The sequence below is a fragment of the Brachypodium distachyon genome, chromosome 3 (genome assembly GCF_000005505.3).
Source record: "Brachypodium distachyon strain Bd21 chromosome 3, Brachypodium_distachyon_v3.0, whole genome shotgun sequence".
Lineage (NCBI taxonomy): Eukaryota > Viridiplantae > Streptophyta > Magnoliopsida > Poales > Poaceae > Brachypodium > Brachypodium distachyon.
In genome coordinates this window covers 36,691,527-36,702,135 of record NC_016133.3, presented here as the reverse complement: position 1 = coordinate 36,702,135, position 10,609 = coordinate 36,691,527, and the positions used below count along the sequence as shown (strand labels likewise).

General features: G+C 47.9%; 1 protein-coding gene across 1 annotated transcript; it reads right to left on the bottom strand.

The window, feature by feature from the left end:
• Positions 1 to 4,623: 4,623 nt before the first annotated feature.
• LOC100828606 (serine carboxypeptidase-like 10) lies at positions 4,624 to 9,835 on the bottom strand. The gene is made up of 12 exons (XM_003572090.4): positions 9,346 to 9,835; positions 7,819 to 7,938; positions 7,612 to 7,714; positions 7,443 to 7,480; positions 6,701 to 6,802; positions 6,305 to 6,385; positions 6,075 to 6,227; positions 5,868 to 5,939; positions 5,525 to 5,643; positions 5,300 to 5,413; positions 5,053 to 5,098; positions 4,624 to 4,902 (listed from the first exon to the last, which is right to left on the bottom strand). The coding sequence occupies exons 1-12, from the start codon at positions 9,733 to 9,735 to the stop codon at positions 4,819 to 4,821; spliced, it is 1,422 nt and encodes a 473-aa protein (XP_003572138.1). The 5' UTR covers positions 9,736 to 9,835; the 3' UTR covers positions 4,624 to 4,818.
• Between the last annotated feature and the right edge of the window lie 774 nt (positions 9,836 to 10,609).

Genomic DNA, 10,609 nt, shown 5'->3' with positions numbered 1-10,609 from the left:
GCAACCCAGGAACAGAATTTAAACCACCTTGGACGGGATTCTGAATCAGAATCTCTAGGAATTATCTTGGGGGAGGATAGTAATGTGGATACTGTAAACAAACTTGTAATCGGGAAAGTAAACATGGAGGGGCTGGGAGAGAGCGAAGAGGGACAGGGAGAGACTCACAAGGCTGAGACTGCTCCTCAGGTTACTGAGGACAACACTCTGGAGGCAGCCGCCTCTGGGGCCGCCGGCAACCTGACAGGCACGACTGACCGTGCTTGTCAGGAGCAATGACGATACTCGTGTGGAACTGCCGTGGGTTGGGCCGCCCACAGACAGTTCAAGACCTCGTCCGTCTGGTCCAGGTTCATCGCCCGAAGATTGTCTTCAGCTCTGAAACCTGCCAAAGGAAGGAGGTGGTTGAGGGCCTGCGCTGGCGCCTCGACCTGAAGAATGTCATCACCGTCGCTGGCGACGGAAAGGGAGGCAGTCTCGCACTCTTCTGGGATGAGTCCATCGAACTTCACCTCAGCAAAATGGGCAACCGTTTCATTCATGTAACTGTCAAGCTTCTTCTGAATGAAATAAAATGGCGATGCACCTTTGTTTATGGGGAGCCGCGTGCTCATCTTCGCCACAATATGTGGGAACTCTTCTGCAGACTGAAACCTCTTGGACATGGCCCGTGGTGTATGATCGGGGATTTCAACAATGCGATGTGGCAATACGAACACCTATCAAACACCAAGAGAAACAAAAAGCAAATGCTTCAATTTCGGGAGGTCCTTGCCGACTGTGACCTCCATGATCTCGGGTACGTTGGCTGCGAGTGGACCTTTGACAACAAACAAGATGATCCGCGTAATGTCCGCGTGCGTCTCGACCGTGCGGTCGCGTGCCCCTCCTGGCAAGACAGCTTCCCCGACGCTCGGGTCAGTCACCTTGTGTGCACTGTTTCTGATCACTGCCCTATTCTCATCTGCTGTTTTTCTCCCCCTGCCAGGAGTCGCGGCCCTCACTGCCGCAGGTACGAGCTGTCCTGGGAAACAAAAGAAGGACTGGCCGAAGAAGTGAGCAACGTTTGGAACAGTTCAAATGATGCCAGTGACCTGGGTGACGTTAGGCGAAAGCTTGAAAGCGCGATGGATAGTCTGTAGCAATGGGGCAGGAACAAGTGTGGTGCATTACCAAAGAGAATCGAAAACACCAGAAATAAAATTGGTAAGCTGAGACTATCTAATCCTTCGGCTAACTGGAAGATCATCAGACGTCTTTCTTGTGAACTTGACAGCCTACTTGACAAGGAAGAGATTCACTGGAGGCAAAGATGAAGAGTTGACTACCTGAAAGCTGGGGACAGAAACACAAAATATTTCCACAGGAAAGCCTCCTGGTGAGCCAAAAAGAACAGAATTGACAAACTCCAAAAGGAGGATGGCTCTTTCGTCGACGGAGCGAAGATTTGAAATCGCTTGTCAACACCTTCTTCAGCAGTCTGTACCAAGAAGACCCCCTCGTTGATCCCTCGCTTGTCACGGAAACAATGGAACAAAGAATCACCCCTCAAATCAACGAGCAGCTCTGCGGAGAATTCACTGACAAGGAAATTGACAATGCACTGTTCTAAATCGGACCGCATAAGGCACCCGGGCCGGACGGTTTCCCGGCCCGCTTCTTCCAGAAACATTGGGATGTCCTGAAAGAGGAAATCAGAGCGGCTGTCAGAAAGTTTTTCGACACGGGCACCATGCCGCACAACGTCAACGACACCACCATCGTCCTAATCCCCAAAATCAAAAGCCCCACGAAGCTAAAAGATTTCAGACCGATCAGTTTGTGCAACGTCATCTACAAGATTGTGGCCAAATGTCTTGTTAACCGGCTCAGACCGTTTCTGGATGAGATGATATCTGAAACCCAAAGCACTTTCGTCCCCGGGCGCATGATTACTGACAACACGATTATCGCCTTCGAATGCATAAACACTATCCAAAAGAAAAAAGACCACAGAGGAAGGTTATGCGCTTATAAGCTCGATATGGCGAAAGCTACGATAGAGTTGACTGGAATTTCCTTAAGCTGGCTCTCCGCAGATTGGGATTTTGCGAGAAATGGATAAACTGGATAATGACCTGTGTCACCTCTGTCTCTTACTCGATTCGGCTTAACGGTTGCTGCCTTCCTAGCATCAAACCTACTCGGGGCCTGAGATAGGGAGACCCCGTACCCCCCTACCTCTTTCTCTTCGTCGCAGAAGGCTTGTCAGCTTTGCTGAGAAATGAAGCAAACCGAGATTCGCTGAAGGAGCTGAAAATTTGTAGAACAAGCCCCGGGATCTCGCATCTCATGTTTGCCGATGACTGTATTTTGTTCTTTCAATCCTCGGTGCAGCAAACAAATATTGTTAAAAATGTCCTAATCAAGTATGAGTCCGGTACGGGTCAGCTGCTCAGTCCAGAAAAGGGCTCTCTTCTTCCTGGAAATAAGTGCAAGCCTGCCACCATCCGCAAAGTGACAGCTATCCTGAACATTCTGAAGACAAATTTCGATGAGAAATACTTGGGTCTTCCAGTGCCAGAAGGAAGAACGGGTTCAAAAACGCTGCACGGAATGGTCTGAGAAACTCCTCTCCGCCGGTGGCAAGGAGGTCCTTATCAAGTCTGTCGTTCAGGCCCTTCCTACCTACGCCATGAGCGTGTTCAAATTCCCGGCTGGGCTTTGCGAAGACCTCATGCAGATTACTAGGAACTTCTAGATGGCGTGGGACAAACTCCTCCTCCCGAAAAATCATGGGGGAATGGGCTTCAAAGACCTGCATTTGTTCAATCACGCTCTTCTCGCCAGTCAGGCATGGCGGCTCCTCACAGTCCCTAATAGCCTGTGTGCCCGGGTGATGAAGGCTAAATACTTTCCGGTCGGAAACCTGATAGACGCCTTCACTAGAGATGCCTCCCCCTGCTGGCGAGGCATTGAACACGGGCTGGAACTGCTGAAAAAAGGAACCATTTGGAGAATTGGAAATGGCCAAAGTGTTAACATCTGGCGCGACAATTGGATCCCCACGGGAAACCTCAAGCTTTCGGTCAGTCTGAGCCGCTCGCGCCTGCGTGGGGTCTCCGATCTTATTGCCAGAGACATCCATGCCTGGAATGAGGAGTGCATCCGCAGCATCTGCATCCCCCCGGACGCTGAAGAAATCCTAAAAATCCCTCTCCCTCAGTCCGACATCCCCGACCAGATTGCTTGGCATTTCGAGACTTCTGGCAGGTTCTCGGTCCGAAGTGCTTACCGCCTGGCTCTCCAAAACCACTGCAATGAGCTCTCAAAGGGTCAGATCAGTAACTCCCCGGACGGTGGGCGCCCCCCTCTGGGAACTAATCTGGAATTCCAAAGTTCAGTCAAAGGTGCGCGATTTTGCCTGAAACTCGCTACGGACTCCCTGGCTGTGCAACAAAACCGTGCTCGGCGTCTGCCCAATCAACTCCCTACCTGCCAGATTTGCGGCTCTGAACCGGAGGATGGGTACCACGCCGTCATGAACTGCACACGCGCCCGGGCCCTTCGGACTGCGATGAAGGATCATTGGGTCTCCCCACAGAAAAAGATCTCAGCTTCAGGGGGAAAGACTGGTGCCTAATCACTCTGGCGAAATTCAACGAGGAGGTTCGTGCAAAGCTGCTGCTCCTGTGGTGTAGGGCTTGGCACCACCGAAACAACATCATCTTCAATCATGGAAACTGCCCAGTTAGCGCTTCGATTACAGTCCTTACCGGTGCCATCAGTGCTCCGACCCCTGCTCTTGAGCCTGACCGCCTGCTCAAAGGAAAAGAGTCGGCTGACATTCCCAAACCTCCAAGTGACTGCGCCCGCAGCGCCCCCCGCCCCTGCTGGAGTAGACCAAAACCCGGCTGGCTCAAGCTCAACGTGGATGCGAGCTTCATTTCCAGTTCCGGCCAGGGCGCTTGGGGCGCGATTATCCGCAATCACGAGGGGCAGCCGGTTGGCTCGGCCTGGGCGGGGGGAATCAAGGCGCCTAATGCAGAAACCATGGAATCGATCGCGGTTCGCGAGGGCATTCGCTCTATGCGGCAACTCTTGTGCAGGCCTGTCATCATTGAGTGTGACTGCCAGCATCTCATCAAGGAGCTCACGTGCACGTCCCCTTCCCGGGCGGCCATCTTCCCCCTGCTGGCAGACATCGCTGAGCTCTTAAAGGGCTTGCCGGACTACGAGCTTCTGAAGATCCCAAGATTGGCTAACATGGCCGCGCATGACTTGGCGGCTTTCGCTAGGATAGGCGTGAGTTCTGGGTTGCGGACCGGTTCTGTGCCAGAGTCTCTTAGGCTGGATCCGGTTGAACCATGTAATGAATTTTGCTGCAATTGATCCTCACCTTTCCCCTCAAAAAAAAAAAAGTTTTCTGCATATCTAGTTTTTGGAGATAGATTACCGCTTGACATGTCCTGAAGTTTCCGCATATATAGTTGATATAACTACCGTACTTATGTGTTTTCCCGTGCACATTTTCTCTAGGTCAAGCCTGATAGTACAGTTCTGTTTGCTGACTTTTGTTGTAAACAAGAGTTGCAATCGAAACTATGGTGTCCTGTAAAAATTGTTGCAATGACACATAAGACAAAGTTCATATAAATATATAATTGCTCTTCTTTGACCATCTACGTAATTTCTAAAGATCCAGTTCAGTTAGAAAAATTCCATACTGAAACATGCATTGTTACAGATTTATCTTGTAGAACTGTGCTGCCACAGGGGCAATGCTGACACATAATAGACGTATAAACCTCCACACGTGGTGTACAATAAAATTCACGATCAAAGAGGGCGACCAGAAAGCCATCTATCGATCATAGCAAGACATTCCCTGGGCATGTACTCCGGAGCCGTGTGGCCAGCACCCTGCATATATGCAAGCAGATCATGTAAATGAATCAATCAATTCATTTCTTCTAAATTGTATTTCTATTATTACTTTAAATTAATTTGGGTACACTGGCAAATTAGTTCAAGTTAAATGGAAAGCAAAACGATCGATATACACATGCGTACCTTCACGGTTGCATACGTGAAGTTATTGGAGTAAGCTCTTGTGAATCTACTCAAAAGGAGAGAAAGAAATTTAAACAATGTACTATATATAAGACATCAATATATGTAGAATAGCTGTAGCACATATAAATAATTTAAATTACGAGTGTTTAGGACATGTTACTATTTTGCGCTGGAGGGAAGAACAACATTTGAGCAAAAATGTAGTATGCATGTATTGTTAAGTTGTGAGTCGATTCCTCCTTACCCTGCAACTTGGCTGTCCACGTACCATGGTCGCCAATCATCTTTAATGGAGAGGTTAAGTTGCTTGATCCAGGCTTGGGTACCGACATAAGAGATTTTACTATCATGATCACCGCTGCAAGCGTCGCACGAACAAACATATCTCACGAAATGGTGAAATAGATTTCCATAATCAAGAGACAGAACAAGTGAGGGGGAGAGAGCAGTAGTCGCCCCAGGCCTTTACCTGTATACCATGGACCGGTATCCTCCGGTGATCAAGGCTAAATGCTCGCCCACTGTACTGCTGATTTCCTTTGTGTAAGGTAAATGGAAATCACATCTTTGCCACAGCGGAACTGTTCCCTGCAGCTCGTAAAAAAATAATCTCCTCGTCAGTGCTACAGAGAAAACTGAGCTCTTCTTGGGTAGCATATAAAGAATAATCTCCTAGAAAATGTAGGAAAATCTCTCCAGTAAGTATATTCCCCTAGCTAGACCCTACTACCATTCTAAATAGGTGCATTTTTGGCTTATAAACCAAAAGTGAAAAGCCACATTTAAGCCTAACCAAACAGGGCCTAATTTACCTTGTGAATACCCAAACTCTCCCTTACAGCCTCGTTATTTGTCCAAACTTCGGATAAGAAGTAGGTGGAATTCTGCATTTATTAACCAAAAGAAGCATGGCAATTAAGCAATGGTAGTACGAAACAAAGTTGATCCAAAAAGGAGAAAATGATCGAGAAATCAAAATGAAAATTGAGCACACATATTGGAGATCGATCTAAATTTACCCTGCACACAGACGAAAGTGCTGCTGACTCTAGCATCGACCGCTTTGTCCCATTATTTGGCAACGTCGTCGGCTTCTTCTGAACAATTGAGAGGTCAGGATACTCCGGACAACTTGGCTCCAGGACATGCACACCATTTAAATCCCTTATGCACTGCATGCCCACACCAAAAAAACACTGAGTCTCACCCACCTGCTCTCAATAAGTTCATGCTTGATATTGTCACTTACATCCTTGATAGCTTGGAGGGAATTGGCACATGCAGCATTCCATGGACTGCGGTATTCTCCTTTACAGCTTTTCCGAGCAGGCTGCAGGGTGGATATTCAAGCTAATTAAGTAATTATATATTATTACTAAAGATAAAAAAAACTGCAGTGGTATTTTCCGAAACCGCAAAAAATGCAGTGGCATATATCTTATATTTTTCGGCGTTGCCATAGTATTTTCCACTTCAGCGCTGTCCAAAATAAATAGGAAGGTAGTAAACAATATTTTAGTTAGTTGATCTGGTTGAGAAGAATGTTATTTGCTTTGATACGTCGATAAGATTTTTGGAATTCCGTACCCATTTTTTCTGTGAATATGCCGAATTAAATATGCAAAGACAAATTTAACTATGTCACCTCGTAGAGTTCATCTGGTATAATTCCCATCCCGTGAAGAAACGGAAGTCGACCATTGTCGTCTAATCTTATGTCAGTCAGTGGATTGCCAGCAATAACACCCTACAAATATCAGATAAATTTTCGCATGGTTATTAATTGATCACTCTTTATAGAGATTACATGATCACAGATAAATATAACGGTGCTTAAACAAATATTTATAGGAACAAAGGCACATATTAACACAGTGTGTAGATATTTTCTTTTCACTACTATAGATGGATAACGTTGGAGAGAGGGAGGAGAGGCAGGCTTTAACTATGCATACTTGCTGTAAAAAAAACTATGCATACTTAATCTCTTAACTAATGTTATTTAATTTTGGAGACCCTACCTATTTGAGGTTCTGTGCAAGCGCACACTCTGCACATGCTTGTGGGTACGGGCCTATTGACGAAACTACCTAGGAGAGCATCTTTGACCTACGGCGGCGTTTCAAAGCAGGCACCAGTGTAGGGGCAAACCGGTTCTCAAGAAGAGGGGATTGTAAGTACTCCTACGCTGATGGAGTGATGGGTTGTCATCAGGATTCTCACAGAGGCCCTTCCTTATCAGTTCAGCTCACTGATTTAGATATGAGCAAAGAAGATACATGTGTAGACACAAAGATCTAAAAAAGGTAAAACATGACAATAACACAACAGATAAAGTGAATTATATCTTAATTAGAACATAATTCATGGCAGTAAATATAGGATACCTTTAGATTAATAAGTCGCTCATCACCAGATTCTATCCCTGAAATGAAAGCATCATGAAGTTAAAAACAATTCAGTTTATACTCGTGAGGGGGAAAAACACATGTGCTTTCAACAAACTTGTAAGACAAGTATCCATCGGCGGAAGAAGTGTGAAGGAAATATGATTACCTTTAGCTATTTCCATGGCAAGAGAAGGTATGATTATGCCGCTATATGAATCGCCCGTGATGTAGAGCGGATTTGCCAAGAACTGTGGGTGCTCATCAAACCACTTCATGGAAAAGAGTAATGCAAGTGGAAAATTCCACAGTTGATTAATTTGTACTACATAGAAGATCATATTAAAAAAAGAGATCGATGGGTAGTGCAACCAACCGTTTCGAGGAAAATTCGCAGCTGGTGAACAACCGTGGTGTCGCTAGGTATGGTACCGTGTGTGGTGTCATAAGAGAAACCGGTCCCTGCAGGAGAATCCACGAAGATGATATTGCTAACCTACAAACCAAACAGCACAATACACATATTATATATACTACTCCCGGTTAACACCGTTAATTATACAGGGGAGCAAAAAAGTAGGAAGGAACTATTATGAAGAGAAACAACTCGTCGCATAGTTCGTTTTTGAGATTGTACCGTAAGAAAAATTAGTAGATATTCCGTCCCTTCTCTTTCTAAACGGTAGAAATTTAGTCCCCGACCTGACCCGAACTGGTATTGTTGACGACATGGCGTGATTTTTTGACCCTGAGTGTGGTGGTCCAAGTTGGCATCCACCTCACCTTCTTCTTGTTCTTCGTCCTAGGCATTTGGTCGAGCAGTTGGTGTGCAGCAGAACGTGACCCGTTCACCCATATCCTGCAGCTCGCCGCTGCCAGCCTGCGGCCTCGCTCGCCGCGACCATCGCGGGGAGAGAGCACATTGGAAGCGCCCGGGACCGCCGCGTGGTCGTACATGGTGCTGGCGTGCTCGTTGCGACGTTGCCGTTGATGGGGACACGGTGAGCAGCCCGAGTTCTCAGCCGGGTCCGGCAGCAGCGGGCGGGTCGACGAAGCCCTGCACCGTGAGCTTATCGCCACGTGCTGTAGGTATGCTGCTGCTCTTGGCTGTAGCCCGGCCGGTCAAAGCCATCGATGGCGAGGTTGTTGACCTCATCAAACTCGTCGGAGAGGCTGTACCGCTGTAATCTGCCAATCTGGGGCAGCACAAGCAGCAGCTCACCGATAGAGAAGGCCAGCGCGGAGGCGGACTGGCGGAGGCAGCGACGGCCTGGGGAAGAAGCTGAGTCACTATTCTGAGACCAAGCATGTGGAAGGCCGTGGAAACAAGTCCGTGAACTTGGGGCATTGTGTCGAGCGGCGGAGTAGAGAAGGAAGAAGAAGCTGACTAGACGGTCCACTGGCGAGTCCAGGTCAAAACCAGGACACGTCATCAAGGAGTACAACAAATTGAGCGGTAAAGATACTTGTTTCCTCTCTCCTCCGTCCACAAACAAGTATACATCTAGTTTTGTTTTAAATCAAGCTTTTTTAAGGTAACCACACTCACTCAAGATGCAGTTTTTAGCTTAGAACCGTGAATTTTGGGTGGCTGATAGGAAAAACTTCCATATAGACCTGCTTGTTTTTCTCTACGCAGTAACGCAGATGGCCAAAGTACATATACATGGGCCAGTTCTTTTCGGTTTTTTGGGCTGGCTTTTCCAACAAGCTACCTTTTCTTGGCTTCCTGAAGAAACCGTCGTCTAAATTTGATTAGGCTACTAAACTAGTTGACCTAAACTATTTTAGAAGGCTAACTAAATTTGCGATGCGGTTTCTCCACGCTTCTAAGAGAAGCAGCTTCCTAAAATCCGAAAATAAAGCGGCCACGTTTTGGATAGGCACGGTAAGTAAAACTTGCCTTTGTCCAAGCCTCCGTCTTTCGGAGCAGAGTCGGCAGGCCTCCCTTGTAGCCGTCGAAATCAAAGGAGAGCGGGCCGACCTCGTAGACGAGTCCGGAGAGGGCGGAGCAACCGGGCCCGCCGGTCAGCCAGAGCAGGACGGGGTCCTCCGCCGGGGCGCGCTCCGACTGGATAAAGTAGTAGAAGAGCCGCACGCCGTCGTCCAGCCCCACGTACCCTGTCTCCAGCGAGAAAGGCAGGGCGCCGCTGTACCCCGGCAGCCGCGGCACGGCCTTCGTGGTGATCCACGGCGCCGCGCGCGCGCCGGCGCCGGAGAAGAGGAGGATGAGGAGCTTGGACATCACAAGCAGCAGCTGCGACGCCAGGGAGAGTGTCGTCGGCGGTGGCATTGCTAAGCTAGCTGATAAGCTCGACCGAACGTTGCTAGCTGGTGCTCTGATGTGGAACGCTGCCGATAAATGAGTGTTAGGTGGCTTTGATGGTGATGACAGTACTCGTCCCTGCAGCCACACGTACGTACCGAAGGGAGGACACATGAATCTGTTTCTAATCTGGTGTCACAGGACTAGGACGCTACGTGTCCCACGCTTGAAATTTCGCAACACAGAGAGGTGGACGTGAGCAAGTGAAGCTTCTTCTGTGCTTTGCCGGATGATCTCAGCACGAATCTCAGAACACGCCGAAACTCTGGACCCCGCCAACCGCGCACCTCCTTCCACCCATCGCTGGCTCCGGGCCTTCGACCAGGACCGATTGCAAGCCGTGGCCACTGTTTTCTTTTTATCAACGCGACAAGCAAAAACCAAAAAACCAAATAAAGAAAAAAAACATATATATACGGATTTAACATGAAAAACCCTCTGAAACAACGAGCGTCAACCAGCAAAACTTCACTATATGAGGAGTGTTTACAACGCCTGGGATATTTCACGAACTTAACTCATTCCAAAACGGCGGCTTACAAGAGGTATATATAACAGGAGCATTAGGTCAAATCAGATCCGTAACGGGCACACCGGAAGTTCCGGTTGGAGGCCGAAAGTTCCGCTTATTCTTGAATATACGAAGTTTCCGCAGCAAGTTCCGCATTACCCCGGAAAGTAACAGAGAGCAACCGGAGGTTGGGCCATTCCAGCCAGAAGTTGGGCCGGAACTTCCGGAAGTTGAGCCGGAACTTCCGACCCCTGAGAATTTGGATCACAATCCAACAAACTCCACCTTGAGACCAATTCCTCCTTGTAGCATGAACAGTAACAACTCCTG

Coding starts and splice junctions, on each gene's coding strand:
- LOC100828606 (XM_003572090.4), bottom strand. CDS start 9,735: ATGCCACCGCCGACGACACTCTCCCTGGCGTCGCAGCTGCTGCTTGTG. Junction 7,715..7,818: donor TGCGAATTTTCCTCGAAACG/GTTGGTTGCACT, acceptor TTTTCCATGAAG/TGGTTTGATGAGCACCCACA. Junction 4,903..5,052: donor TCACGTATGCAACCGTGAAG/GTACGCATGTGT, acceptor GCATATATGCAG/GGTGCTGGCCACACGGCTCC.